At 48.7% G+C, this 14,141-nt stretch overlaps 1 protein-coding gene across 1 annotated transcript in view; it reads left to right on the top strand.

Annotated features, from left to right (window-relative positions):
* The window catches only part of srbd1 (S1 RNA binding domain 1), a 30,975-nt gene that overhangs the window by 5,869 nt on the left and 10,965 nt on the right, over positions 1 to 14,141 (top strand). The window contains exons 9-15 of the mRNA XM_086122729.1: positions 3,025 to 3,128; positions 3,207 to 3,314; positions 3,386 to 3,543; positions 4,128 to 4,218; positions 4,318 to 4,425; positions 11,108 to 11,199; positions 13,850 to 13,932. Of these exons, the coding sequence (XP_085978855.1) occupies positions 3,025 to 3,128; positions 3,207 to 3,314; positions 3,386 to 3,543; positions 4,128 to 4,218; positions 4,318 to 4,425; positions 11,108 to 11,199; positions 13,850 to 13,932 (744 nt within the window). The remainder of the gene's footprint in view (positions 1 to 3,024; positions 3,129 to 3,206; positions 3,315 to 3,385; positions 3,544 to 4,127; positions 4,219 to 4,317; positions 4,426 to 11,107; positions 11,200 to 13,849; positions 13,933 to 14,141) is intronic.

Here is a 14,141-nt window from a genome sequence, read left to right as displayed (position 1 = left end):
TTCATTTTCCCCATTGAAATGGATCGAACTGCCTTTCATGCCTTCCAACACCCCCAAAATGCCTCATTTCTTTGTGACGTGTTTTAAAATGAGAAAAAGTTCACGGTATTTTATTGATGCTTGTTTTATGTTGAGAGGGAAGAAATTTCATCTGTGCTGTCTGTTGCGCATACAGTACATTTGACAATGAAGTTTATCCAATCCAATGCATTTATTTTAATGCACATTCTCCAACCTGTCCATGGTTGTTTTGGTACCGGGGTCGTAACTGCGCAAAAATTGTCATAATACGAGCCTAGATTTGTAATTTTGTGAGACTTGATGGAGGGGAAAAAAAGCCAATACGACGAGAGTACAATGAGGATTTGGTGGGAGCAAAAAGAATGCCACCACCGGTGACTCCCACTTGAAGACTGATTGAACAGTTCGCTAATCGAATCAATATCAGTCCGTGGAGAACTCCGTCGAGCACACAGAGTGTCTGGAAGCATCGTTCTTTTGACCGAGCTGGGACTTAATCCCATCCGATTTGATTTTCAGGCCTTCTCGTGAAGAGTACGCCTTTCGCTCATGGCTATTAACCAGCCGGCGTACGCCAGGACGGATTTGCGGGCTGCCATGCCACTTGCTCTGCGATCAATCGGCAGCTAAGCGCAGCAGTCGGGGGCTGGCCTGCAGACGGGTCGCCCTAAATGGAGCTGCTTTGTCAATTCAACACCCCGCTTTGATGGACAGGTGGAGCAAGTTTCTTTTGTCCGTCACATACCAGAGGCACTTATCCTTGGCTCCTTGCGGGATAATTACGTGTCAATTCCACCGACAATTCATCCTTTGCTTCTCCGTGTTTCTTTCAGTTCGCTAACCGGCATCTCGGCTTGGAACAAAAATGTTTTGTTTTCCAAAACGGCGGCGCCGTGTTGAATTGGCTGATATTAGTTGTTGGATTCCTCGCATCTTTAATTTTTTTTCTTTCTTACGTTAACATGCAAATAAGACGCCGAAAAAGGCATTCAATTAAAAAAACAAATACAAATTGTGGGGGGGGGGATTTTTTTCTTTTATCCAGCTGTCCAAGATGAAAGAAGCTGGGTTTGACATCCGAATAGATATAAGTTGTAAGAACACGCCCTTTGCCTTCATTGACCTTAAATTCTGGATAAACTGAACGGCCTCATGTCCCAGTTGTGTCATTCGAGTCAGCGTGTGCGTATGCACAGTGTGGATGGATGTGTTGATGACACTATTCCTCCGAAGAAAGACGGAGAGAGACGAGGAGACGGCTAGCGAGAGGACGGCACTTGGCCGGCCGCCCTCCCCTGCGGCCGGGTTTCCGCCGGTGGACGGGCGAGGACGGCGGTCCGTCCGTCTGTCTTCTCTCGTCAGGCGTTGGCCGCTATCTCGCTACCTGTCACTCCCGGCCCGACTTAATGCGCAAACACACTCTTCTCGCTCTGTCTCGCATCACCCTTCCTCTCGGATCGCCCGCCGTCTCCGGCAAGTGACCCGAGCCGGGGAGAAAGTGAGGAACATGCATGAAGCGCGGCATCCTTGTGGGGCCACCTACTTGTAGCCAACGGGCATACATGAATGTACCACACACACACGTGTTGAACATCAGAGCTTTTCTTCAGAGCGCAGGCTTTGCGAGTCACCAGGGCGCCACTCCATCCCATCCCATCCCATCCGCAGGTGCGCCATAACGGAGGAACGTAGAGATCGGGTCCTGTATTGCAAAAGCAATGGACTTGATTAGTTCTCTAGTTTTAGTTATATTTTTAGTTACAAATGGTTGAAGAGAGACCACTATCCAAAGGGAGTTCCAAAGTTTCATCAACTCCAAACTAACTTGAATAAATCAGACGATGGCTCTAGGCTGGTTAGGTTATTAAATTATTCACAGGGGCTACGTCGCTGAAAAAAGGTTAGGGTGAGAACCAAAATGACCGTTCCGTATCCACCTTGGATTTCTTCACGGTCTCCGAGGGCCCCCTGTGTTCCAATGTAAACGTCAGTCCGGCAGACATTCTAGTTTGGGTCCGGTTTCCAGATTTCTTTCTTTCTTTCTTTTTCTTCCTTCCTTCCGTTTAACTACTTGAACCTCTCGGGCTTTTGCAGATGTTGGGCGTCTGTCGGGAGGTGTGCGATTTGATGAATATCACTTGAGAAATGTCAGGGCGGCCGCCCGCAGCGAAAACATGCCATTCGGGAAGAAATCTAAATTTCACCCTAATTCCAGCAAGCTCGCCCCTGACATGCCATTAGCTGTGTTTTTCATGGTGCCGTTGTCGCTTTTGTGCGAGGGTGCCGCTGAGCTCCAGCGGTTGTGGCACGGCGCGTGCGTGAGTGCGCGGGTGGCGGGGGCAGGCCTGGCGGTCCTCGCCGCTGACGGTGGCACAGCGGTGGCATTTGTCAGCTCGCCTTTTCCACTTGGGCTCCAGATTGACGTCTCGTTTCTCGTGCCGTGCGCCGCGGCGGGCTAAAGGTTCCCCGCTGAAAAGGTCAGACACTTACTACTGTTTGCTTAACAGCATGTAACAGTTCTTCTGAAGGGGCAAGGAAGGAAGGGAGGGAGGAGGGGGCGGGGGTCAAAAAGACAGCACAACAGGCCTGGCCACAGGACACACTCGGAGGCTCATCACTCAATTGTGTGCATGAAGAGTATGCAGTATTTTCGTTTTCCGTGGCTGTTTCTTCAATTTAATTGCCTCGGCCAAGGAGTTGGACACCCGATTGAAAATCGTCCTCCTGATAAGTGGTAGAATACTTCAAACAGCAACAATAATGGTGTCATAAAAAATGAATTGAATACAACTTTATTGTCAAATGAAATGAAATTTCTTCTGTCAATTGGAAAATTGCATTTTCAACAGCTTTCAAAAGTGTTGAGATACTTTTTTTTTTTTTTTTTTTTAATCCCACTGTATTACCGAAGCCAATATAATTCATTGAGAAAAAAAAAAAAAACAATTCAAGTTCTCACAGCCTATCACATTGCGGTGACAACATCTTTGATGTGCTGCGCAGACGTTGGCCATCAACCGTGGGGAGAGTCTGAAAATGTTGACAGTCAAGGTGAACATCCCCGAGCGGGTCAAGCAAAACTTCATGCGCTGGTGCATCAACAACAGGTCACCGCACATACACGGACGAGCAAAGACGCACGTGCTATCGCGTGTATGATCAACCGACGTTGTGTTCCATGGCAGGTGGAAGCCAAAGACGTACGCTCGGGAGGAGCATCAAGCCCTCATCAAGGATTCGGTCGAGGACTCTTACAAAAGGCTGATTGTGCCTTTTCTCAGCAGGACGTACAGGTTTGCCAAACTCTTTTCATTTTAGCCTCACCTTCGATTCCAGTCTTATTTTCCCGTCTCCCCGTTTTTAGAACAAACCTTACCAAAGCGGCCGAGAAGGAATCGGTGGCCATGTTTGTGCGAAACCTCCGCCAGCGCCTGTTGGTGTGTCCGGTCCGGGGCTGCGCCATGATGGGGGTGGACCCCGGCTTCCAACATGGCTGCAAGCTGGCAATCCTCTCCCCAACCGGTGAGAGAGAGCATGCGATGTGGACCATCACGAAAAAAAAAAATGACTCGCACGCGCCCACCGAGCAATTGAGCAATGGAAATACCGAGTCCCTTTTTCGTATGTCGTCATAACAGTTTTGATCAGATTTTTCTTCTCAAAATGAGCATCAAACTTCGCCGGCATGCCCCAGACACTTTAAATGGCGTTGGCAAGAAATGCTCACAAAAATAAATGCCTCACCGTTAATAACACACTTCAGTACTCAAATGGCTTTTTTTGTCGGTGAAAAATAAAAGCCGTACTTCTCATAAAAGCTCGAACTCATTTTTTTTGTCACTGGAAAATTAATTGAGCTTTTCTAAATGCTTGGTGCTCTGTCATTTTTTTTTTTATTTTTGTCTGTGAAAAAACAAATGCCTTGAAGCCCTTAATATTCTCTGACAGAAGGTAAAACACTGAATGTTTTTTTTTTTCTACATTTCATTTTAAAATGACCTGCATTGGCAAATGACACACGTGCATGTGGATGAATGCATTCTGATGGACAAATATTGGGTCGTCTAGAGCAAACGTGTCGAGTTTTGTCTCCCGCTTGTTCCCAGGTCAAATCCTCCACACGGACGTCGTCTACCCGCACGGCTTCCGCAACGATAGGGAAGCGGAAAAGCTGCGACGGCTTATGCTCAAATACAAGTACTTCCACGGTTTACGCTCGCTCCAGGATTGCTTGTAAGATATTTGTCCCAATGTAATTGTGCGGGTCGCTCACTACCGTCCACTTGTCAACACCAGCTGCGGCAGGGTCGTCATCGGCAATGGGAAGGCGTGTCGCGAGACCGAGGCCTTCTTCTCCGACCTCATCGCCAAGCGCTACTTTCACCCGCTGGACGTGTCCTACTGGTAAGATCGCGCATCCAAGCGCCACAAACGGAGTCCGGTCACCCGGCGGGCGGAAAAGCGTCGGCCGTTTTTTAAGGTTTTTCCTTCCACCCGTCCCCCGTCGGACATTGTTTGAATTGTCCAGCTCATTATCTTTTACATGAACGAGTGGATCTTTTCTAAAGCCTTCTCAGCGTGACGCAGTGCAGATTTTCCAACTGGCAAACATAAAAAGCAGCTCTCTTGACGGTGTCGATCAAAGGTCAGGAGTGTACCTATCGTTGTGAGTCCTGAGCGATGAGGAATGTAGAAATAAAACAAGAGATGGAGCTGAAAGAGAGAGAGGGGCGGAGGCGCACTGATAATGGTGAATATTATCTATTAAAGCCATCTGGACTTTGTTTCACTTTGGGCCAATTAAGGGGACGCTTTGCAGTGCACGTTGTGTCTGTAACCGGGTCCGGCGCACACTTGGGCGTGCAACGCGGCGGGAGCCGGCTCCAAGCATAACACGCGAGCGACCTCGCCGCGGCTCTGTTTGTTGACTCGAGGCTCGCGTCGGGACCGCGGCCGAGAACCACGTCAGCGGGATCGCGTATCATCCCGAGTTCAACACCTTTGCTCTAATAGCCCGCGTTTTCCATCTTCTTTCAAAGGTGGCTTTTCTTTCGCTTTCTTCATTTGTTCAATGGGACGACGTGAAAAGGCCCAAAAGAGACGTTGAGCAAATTTCTGACGTGGTTCTGGCTTGATCATGGATACCAATGACTCCATATTCACATTTTTACACCGCTTGTATGGCATATAAAACGCCTGCAAGTTTATACGCCCATTCATTACATTGCATGGCTTTGAATTCTCCATACATCCTCACACATACACAATCTCAAGTACACACTCCGAATTTGTCTCATTGCGCGCCTCAAAATTTCATCTAAGGGGCGCCTCGTAAAACCAAGGTAGCCCGGAGCCCTCAAAGTGGTGATCCTCTGCCTCTCACCCAAAGTATACTGTAGTCATGCAGTAGATAGCTCCCTAAATAAATCCTCCTTGCCACCATATGAAGATTTATGACCCGCTGTTATTTCTTGCCAAACGGCCCCTTTCAATTGCATTATTTCACATTTGTTTGTTAAACACGACGACATTCCTCTTCTCCCTATTAATTAGGTTGATTGCATCTTTACATTACACGATTTGACTTGAACAAGTTCCTGTGGCGTGAACGCCCCCTCCCTCCTCCTCCCGCAGGGCATGATACGGCGTGGGGTATCATCGTTCTGACAAAGTCTGTCTGTGCCTGCGATGAGGATTTCCTCTTGCGCACACATTACCAAATAACAAGTAACAAGTACAGAATAGGCTGGGCCAAGAGTCAGTTCCTCAAAAATGCTGTGTAAATTGTATGAATGGGGATCAGGTTTTTAATTTATTCTTGGTATCATATCATTTTTTTTTCTTCCAAATGTTCAAGGAAAACGGGGTAAACCTCGACAATCGCTTTCCCACTTTTGTGTGACGGTCATTCAGCTGCAGCTGCAGTTTTCTTTCCGCTGCACCGAATGGACTTTGTCAATCGCGTGTGATCGTCCCATGCACCAAGAATGACAAGATTGATTCTAATGATATCAGAGGGCAAGATTATCAGGTGGGGTGGGTGTTGGGGGGAGGGGGGGGGGAGGCATAGGTTGGACAGCTCTTTGGGCAACGGTGACGATACACACATTGCACACAAACACGAGAGCTTCTGGCCGATAACGATGACTCGTTTCTTGACCCCTTGCTTTGTCACCGCTGCGAGGCAAATGAGCCTTTTAAATGAGCTGCGCTCTTTGGAAATAAATGTGGATGTATCCAACAATCGGGCAAATCATCGGACGTGCTTTGGTTTTGAATCTCAGATGATCCCACCCATCTGTCTTTGACCCACTCTGATGTTTTGTAGATTGGTTACGCCGGACTCGACCGGGCTTGGTAGTCATGCCTTTGCCCAAGTCGTGCCCCCGCTTTCAAAAGTGGCAGACTATCTCTCTTTCAAGTAGTAGTCATCATTCTCCCCTTTGATTGTCTCTCTTGTCCCGGAGCGATACGCGGATGTCTTGACGATACGCCCTTGACCGCGTTACATCCCCTCCCCGCAGCGCACTCCCGGTGGGATGAGATCATTTTGACTGGCTGGCTGGGGCAGCGACAGCACGGCCCGTATTCACGAGCGCGCGTATCCTCTGTCGAGCCCCGTGTCCGGGCTCGCTACCGGGGGCCGGGTCGAGTGAGTGACGAACATAGAGTGGCAGCGCCCGGTGTGCACTGCGCCCCCATCCGGGCTGGCCGGGCCCCAGAGAACACCGCCGCCGCGAGATGAGTTGGAGAGGCTGCAATTGATTTCACGTCGCGTGAGGAGAAGGCCGAAATGGGGCACGCTCAGAGGTCACGTGAAGGAAGCCGGTGGCAAAACAAGGACGTCGGTGCCACGGTGCAGAGGTGCAGGGTTCGATTCCGGCTCCGGCCTTCCTGTGTGGAGCGTGCACGTTGCCCGCCTGCGTGTGTGGAGGTTGTTGATATCGGCGGCGCAGCAGAAGTTTGTTCCTTCTGCGTGTGCCCTTTTTGTGTCGCAGGGCCTCATTTGATTTTTCATCATGCACCCTTTTCCAATTGCGACGCGCATTGTCCCATCGCGCCTCACTGGTGGTCAACTTGTCTCCCCGCCCATTTCCTTCAAGGCCCCGCCGTTCATGTGCCAAGTCCCGGTGACATGCCGGATATATATTTGGGCCTTTGCCGCAGAGCGATTGACATGAGTGTGTGTGTGAGGCTTTGCTCTTTTCCGAAGTGCCTCCCACTGGCGGAGTGCGCGTGCGCGCGTCCCTCGCCGCCTGCCTCCTAGCTTCTTTGCTGGAGACTGACAGCCCTTGACACCTGCCATTTTGGACGCTTTTCTCTGCGAAAAATGTCACCGTCTTCAAAGCCGACATGTATGTATTTGTGCGTGTGAGCGAGAAAGAAGACGTCCCTCAAATGTGTGTGCCGGAGGTGACGCTTTGCAGCTGACTGAGCAATGAAAGCGAGCCGTTTGAGCAGCCGGGACGTGTGCGTGTGCGTTTGTTTGTGTGTTCTTTATGCGGAGATATTTTGGAGTGTTAATTTGTGAGCTCGCAGCTCCCGCTGGGCTTGAACTTGATGTCAGGCCGAGTCACAGGATCTTGTCAGTCAGCTCAAAAGAGAGCCATTTTGGTGTCCTGCCCGTTCCCATTTTAAGATTTCCATTCATCTCCCACCTTTGTGTCACTTTGTGTTTCATTCTGTCCAGCAAAGAGGGCTCCGCGTTTCAATTTCTCCGATTTTAAAATTATTTTTCCTTCTTTCTTTTAGGCGCACGTGTATTTCAATTTGAGAGATTTTTTGAAATTATTACAGTAATCATTTAGGTTTTTGTGGGGGGTTTTTTTAGTTTTTCTTTGGGCGTTTTTGATATTTTAAGTACAGTGCAGTTGTTTAATTTGTAAACAATATATTTGCACCCAATCATTTATATATACATACACGAATGTTTGTTTTTAGTTTTTTTTCCCTGTATTTAAAGATGTTTCAGCTGCAAAAACATGCAGTGAGAACTGTGTTTGAAAGCTGGACCATTAGGGTGCTACTAGGAGAGCCAAGCATTTTTGAGGGCTTGTCAAAAGTTTGAGAACCGCTTATTTCGAGGTTTGTTGAACGCATCTCCATCGGAAAATACATTTCAGGTTCCTACCTAATTACTATATAAAAAAAATCGCATTATTCCAGTTTTTGGAGATAATGAATGAGCGTTTTTTTTGTTTGCTCTAATGCAGGCATGTCCAGCTCCGGGCCTGGAGCGCCACCATCCTGCCTCTTTTCCATCTCTCACTGATTCAGCTGATCAGCTCTGAAGCAGCATCAGAAGGACCCTGATGATTTGAATCAGGTGTGTTGCTCCTGGGAGAGCTGGAAAACAGGCAGGACAGCGGCCCGCGAGGGACCGACTTGGGACACCCCTGCTCTAACGTATAAAAACGATCAAAAATGAAATAGTGAATTTATGGAATATGAGCTACCCTGTTTGAATCGAGCTACTGCTGAAATCGACGTGATTGGAGACTTGTGGAAATGCTGAGACTCCCTCCGGAGCAGATGTACATCCTTTTATCTTAAGGGGCCGCGTATTACCTTGCTCTTTCCCAAGGTTGAATTGCATTTTCCCTTGTGGGTACAGCACTTCATCACCGAGCCGCCCACTTTTTCAAATGTAGTGTAGAGCAGCTCTGCGCATGTGGCGCATGCAGCCGACACATGGCCAAACCCCTAATGCCGACAGCACATTGGACAGTAACTTAAGTGACATGTGTGGGTATCCCCCCCCCCCCCCCCCCCCCGCCTCTTTCCCGTCAACTTTTTGTCTTCTGTATCAGATGAGTTGGTGATATTATTGCCCCCTCGTCTTTTCCTACCGATCTGATGGACTGTTTGTCATTTCCCGACAGGCTGTGTGTGTGTTTGTGTGCGCACGCGCGCTCGAAGGCTTTCAAAGTGTGTATGTATCCGTCTCTTGGAATATTTGGACAGCGAGCGGGGGTCAGTCATTTTGTGTGTCAGGCCCAAGGGGCGCGCGTGCGTCTTCCTCTTAAGACCACCAGTCACATCCAGAAGGAAAGCATGAGCCAAGCTTGTGACTTTGCCCCGGGAAGGGACGGCGGGCCCACTGTGTTTCCAGTTTGGGGGATGGGGGAGGGGGGGGGGGTGCGCAAAACGATGCACCCCGCAGGGCCTCCGTGGCATGGCGTTTCCAAGCAGAGGCAACTAATGACTTTGTGTGACCCACGCAGGCCTCGTAGCTGGCCAGCGGACAACCTTCTGCTGCCTGCCAGGCCGATACCCTCGCCGTCGCGGCGGCCGGTGATGCCGCCGCCGCCGATGAGGGCTCAGAGCTGGATCTGTGACTGTGCCGCGAGCCGGCGGCCTCCCCGCTGGCCTTGATTCACTTAGACGTGATGGGGACGTCGCTGCGCGGGTGCGTTGCCCTGCCTTGTTGACGCTGAAATGGGTCGGCGATGCAGGAGTTTCAACTACTTTTGAAATGCGTTTTGCTGGCTCAGTTTGACCCACAAAATAACGGGAGGGCCGAGGCAAGGCCGGACAACAATGCCGTACGATCGGGGATTATTTTTCCAACTGTTGATATTTTTATCAAATTGAAAAAAAATAGCGATCCCAACATAATACTTTTTATATTTATGGTTCAAAACCAATGGAAAAAAGAGAGAGAGAGATGTTTGACAAGAATGCTCAGAGTGAAAACGTAGCTCATTACTGTATTCCATTAAATAGCCTATTAGAGAAACGTGCAAATCTATATGTATGCAACTAAACATTAATGATCGGCTCTGACTTGGCCCTTTTGAAGGTCATGTGCCACTGCTCGTTAGCGGTGTCACCATGGCGATATGTCAGCTGTCAGCGCAATGGCTGGCGATCTGACAAAAAGAGGGGGGGGGTGCTGCTGGTGACCATGAATAGGAGAGGATGAGCCGCTTTTTAAATTGCAGGCCTCCGGGTGGGAATGGTAGTAGTGCGAGTGGAAGAAGGCCGCACTTGAAATTGTGCAACACTGAGGAGGCTCTGACCTCATCATCATATTAGAAGGCCCCCAGGGCACACACCCCCTTCTTCTTCTTTCGCCTTTTCCATCCTAACGACTGACCGACGTGACAGCTGGAGTCGTGCTTCCTATGCCTTATTGTGTTTGTGTGCTGATGGATGACCGGAGCCCAAATGTGTCCCTTGCGCTGAAAAACAATCAGACTAAAGTCTCTCACTTAATATTACAAAGGGATTGTCGCCGGTTTACGTACAGATACGTCCTGAAACCTTCAGTCTGTGTTTTTGTTTCCTCCCCTCTATTGCGTACAAGTAGAGAGTTGTACGAGCACACATCCATCATATCCTCGTGAATGAACAGATTGAAAAGAAATAATAATTACAATATATTTCTTTTTTTGCCTGCCCCAGCTGAAGAATCTGACATGCTCTGTCACTTATAGTTAGCTCCGCCCTCATCAATTGAATATGTCATGCTGCGTTATAAGAACACTTTTGTACAGCACAGTCGATATGATGGTTTTCTCGTGAGTTACTGTATGTTCAAGTACTCTTTTTTTTTATTTTTTACTTATACTAAAATAATACATCAATACTGACAGTTTGTCAAATGTGATTAGTCTTAATTATTCGTTTTACTTATTTGTAAAACATTTTTTTTGCCAATCGTTTGCAAATCCCCTCACCGCCAAATGTTGCCTTGGCTGCAGTACAACCTAATGTCCTCTAGGTGCCAGTAGTGTCACATGAGCACAGAGGTCGGGCAGGGCCAGTATTTTTATTATTTTTTTTGTAAGCCTTGACTCAGCATGCATTGCTCAGAAATGTGTGGTGAGTCAACATAGGGCTCGGTTAGAAGCCATAAGGTGTGACAAATGTGTTTGTCCTGTAAATGATGAATTCGGTCTCATGAAGTCCACAACTTATTACGAAGAACAAATGTATGCATATCTCATGAAAGTTTGTCCTTGTAAAGTTACGAATGCATTGTCATGATGTCTCTCATGTAAAATGTCGCAGATGTTTGTTTTGGGGTTTTTTAATCGATCACGATGCAGTCCCCCTCACGCCTCCTCTTCTCCCGCACCAGTATCACCAACGAGGCCGGCGCATCCATCTACAGCGTGAGCCCCGAGGCAGTCAAAGAGATGCCCGATTTGGACCCAAACCTTCGAAGCGCAGGTAATCATGACCCTCTAGCCGCCGTGCCGGATGCTGATGATGATGACGATGCTTCATGGCATTTTGATGGTATTTCCACTCGAGCGGGACTATTGCCACTTTTACGGGTGAATATCTGGCTTTGCTATTAGATGGGCTTATGTCTCCGCGGCGTTCCTCCACGTATTCCATCACTGAACGACCAGCGGCAACACTGAAACACGGTTGCCGAGAACAAATGTTTCCAGCAGACTTCCTCTATAAAAAGCCTTAAATCAAGCGTGACTGAATTATTCTTCGCCCGTTTCCTGTGATCAGCAGCACTTTTTGTTTTCTTTCGCGGCCATTTTCCAGCATTTTGGACGACCCGCCGCCGTCACTCTGGTATTCTTTGAAGTGGCCGCAAAGGGGTGATGCGCGTAAGAGCGTCCGTCGCTCCCAGCCGTCGTCGTGCGATCAAGGCTGCCTGTGGCAGTATAAGACGAAATTTTAACTAGTCGGCAAGTGGGCTGTTTTTATGCTCAGTCTCTCCTCCTTAAGCAGGTTACACACATACTGATTCTTTGTATCCTAATCGAAAAACGTGTGTGTGTGTGAGAGACAGAGAGACCCCACACATGGAAAAAAAATCAGTGTTTGGGGCCCTTGTGATGACCAGCACAGCACACAAGGCGCAACCAATTTTGCCAGCAAAGCCCACCCCACTATTGGAAATCTAGTGCTGTACCAAGACTGACCTATGGGAGGCAGCATGGTGCCACAAGGCATCTAAACTACCAGAAAATACAGAGAGAAAGTAGGAGGAGAAGCTGGAAGACGATATTGCGCATGGTTTGCCTTTGTCATTTTTATTGCTGCGAATGAGGCGTCTTATACAAGCGCTCGACACAACCAGTCGCTCCTCCAGTTGTGTCTCAACAGCGCCAACCCCCGAACTGGCTCTTGCTCTGTTTCGTGTCAACTCGGCGTTGACCACACATGTAGGGGTTTGCCACGGAATAATCTCGGTAGTGCAGCTGACATTTTCGGCCTTTGCCAACTTTAATGAGAAGGGGGGGCGGTATGTACACCCAAAAATGGGCTGTGGTTGCACTGCACTCACTTTGTATATAGAACATGTTTAACATTTACAATTGTTACCTTGAGCCGCATCGGGGAGGAAGAATCACTCTTAAGACGGCGCACGCCACAGGATAATCCTTGAGGGACATCTGATGAGCGGTCCTTTACCGACATGAGCAGAAGTGGGGGGAAATGCTCAAATGTGGCCGGATTGGAACTATCTTTGGAGCTTGTTTAATATTTACGATTATTAACCTCTACGCGTTCCGAGTGGAATGGGGGTGGGGGGGATCACTCTTCCCAACCCACTTGACGACACGGTATAAGTGCCTCCGGATAATCTTGAGGCAGATCTGATAGTCGGGCCTTTGCTGACTTGGCATGCAAGGGGGAAACATTTTTAAATGGCAAAAGCAAATCCCTCTCTGGTGTTTCACCTGCATGGTGACAGATAAAGCTACCCAACCCGCCATTGCCTTCGCATTAGCCGGCAAAACAATCTCCCCTTTTTTTCTCGGACCTCTACGCACGTGGTCGTCTCTTATTTCTTTCTTTTTTTTTTTCCCTCCCTCGTGCTTTGAGTAACAGTAAACTGTAGTGCTCAAAAAGGTTTAATAAGCGGCATGGAGTTAAGATGGACGGTGCAGAGCAAAGAGGACAGGAGGGTTTGCCGGGTGCACCGAGCAAGGGTAGGTTTGAAACTCCATCCCTGTCTAAATATTTTCTCAGGCTGCAGCCTCCCACCGCAGCGACACAGTCGAGAAAGAGGGAGAGGTGAGCCCTTGATTCCAGACATATTCCCTCCCTTCCTCCTTGCGCTCTAGAGCCCGCCTTTTTTTTTTTCTTCCCCTTGTCCTCTGCCAAGGACATCCAAATCTGACGTCCCATACTCAACACTCATCAATGGCGGCTAAACTTTGAACGATTTCTTGATTCTAGTTTGACAGAAGATGGATAAAAGCCTTGTGCACAAAACAGCCCCCTATGGGTGCAACCGCGCTAGTCCAGGGCTTGTCCTGCATGCTTAAAATCCCACGGAATAAAATTGCTTCGTTCATTTGAAAGAAATTTAGAAAAGGTCGCTCGTGTGAGGTTGTGTTTTCGCATTCCATTCATGCGCTTGTTGTGTCTGGCGTTCTGAGCTCATGCGTTCCGGTGCCTACATGCGCATGTTCGTTCAATTTGTTATGTATTTATTTGTGATTGTTTTCATTTGTAATCCTTTGCCAGCATAGTCATGGAAAAATACATTTTCCCGTTCAACCGACGCCTTCGGGCACACACTACCGCTAATTGTGTGCACGCGCCGGTCTAAATGAGTCATTCTCAAGGTGTGTGCGCGCATGTTTCCACAACATCTTTCGGGAATCTCAATGACGGATGCGGGGGGCTCTGATTTAAAGCCGGCTTTAATTATTATTGGGCTGTCACAATGACAATTGGCTTTGGCCTCCCCCTCAGGCCTCAGCCGTAATGGGAACATTTGCATTTTCGGCACTTATAAATCATGCGGCGGCGACTCTTCAATAACCCGGTCGAGATAGTTCGCGGCCTTGCGGCGAGGCGTCGTCGGCTTCCCGCCTGACCACTGGTCCGTGTGTGTCGACAGTGTCCATCGGAAGACGCGTCCAGGATCCGTTGGCCGAGCTCGTGAAGATCGATCCAAAACACATAGGCATTGGAACATACCAGGTAAGAAGAGGCTTCATGCCGAGTCCTCGTCTTTCAGGGGAAACACAAATAGTAATATTGGGCCTTGCGCAGCGGGGAGGAGATAGAAGAAGAGGCACCCGAGGTTGTAGATCAAATCAGTGGAGGCCTGTGTCAACACATGACGCTAGCGGTGAGCGCTAACTCAATTAATGGCCCGGAGTGACGCGTGTTTTTGCTTGCGCGCTGGC

Source organism: Hippocampus guttulatus, chromosome 10, assembly GCF_054856545.1.
Source record: "Hippocampus guttulatus isolate MCC_2025c chromosome 10, RoL_Hgut_1.0, whole genome shotgun sequence".
Lineage (NCBI taxonomy): Eukaryota > Metazoa > Chordata > Actinopteri > Syngnathiformes > Syngnathidae > Hippocampus > Hippocampus guttulatus.
Note: the sequence above shows the minus strand (reverse complement) of the source record. Positions and strands in the feature narration are given on the sequence as shown.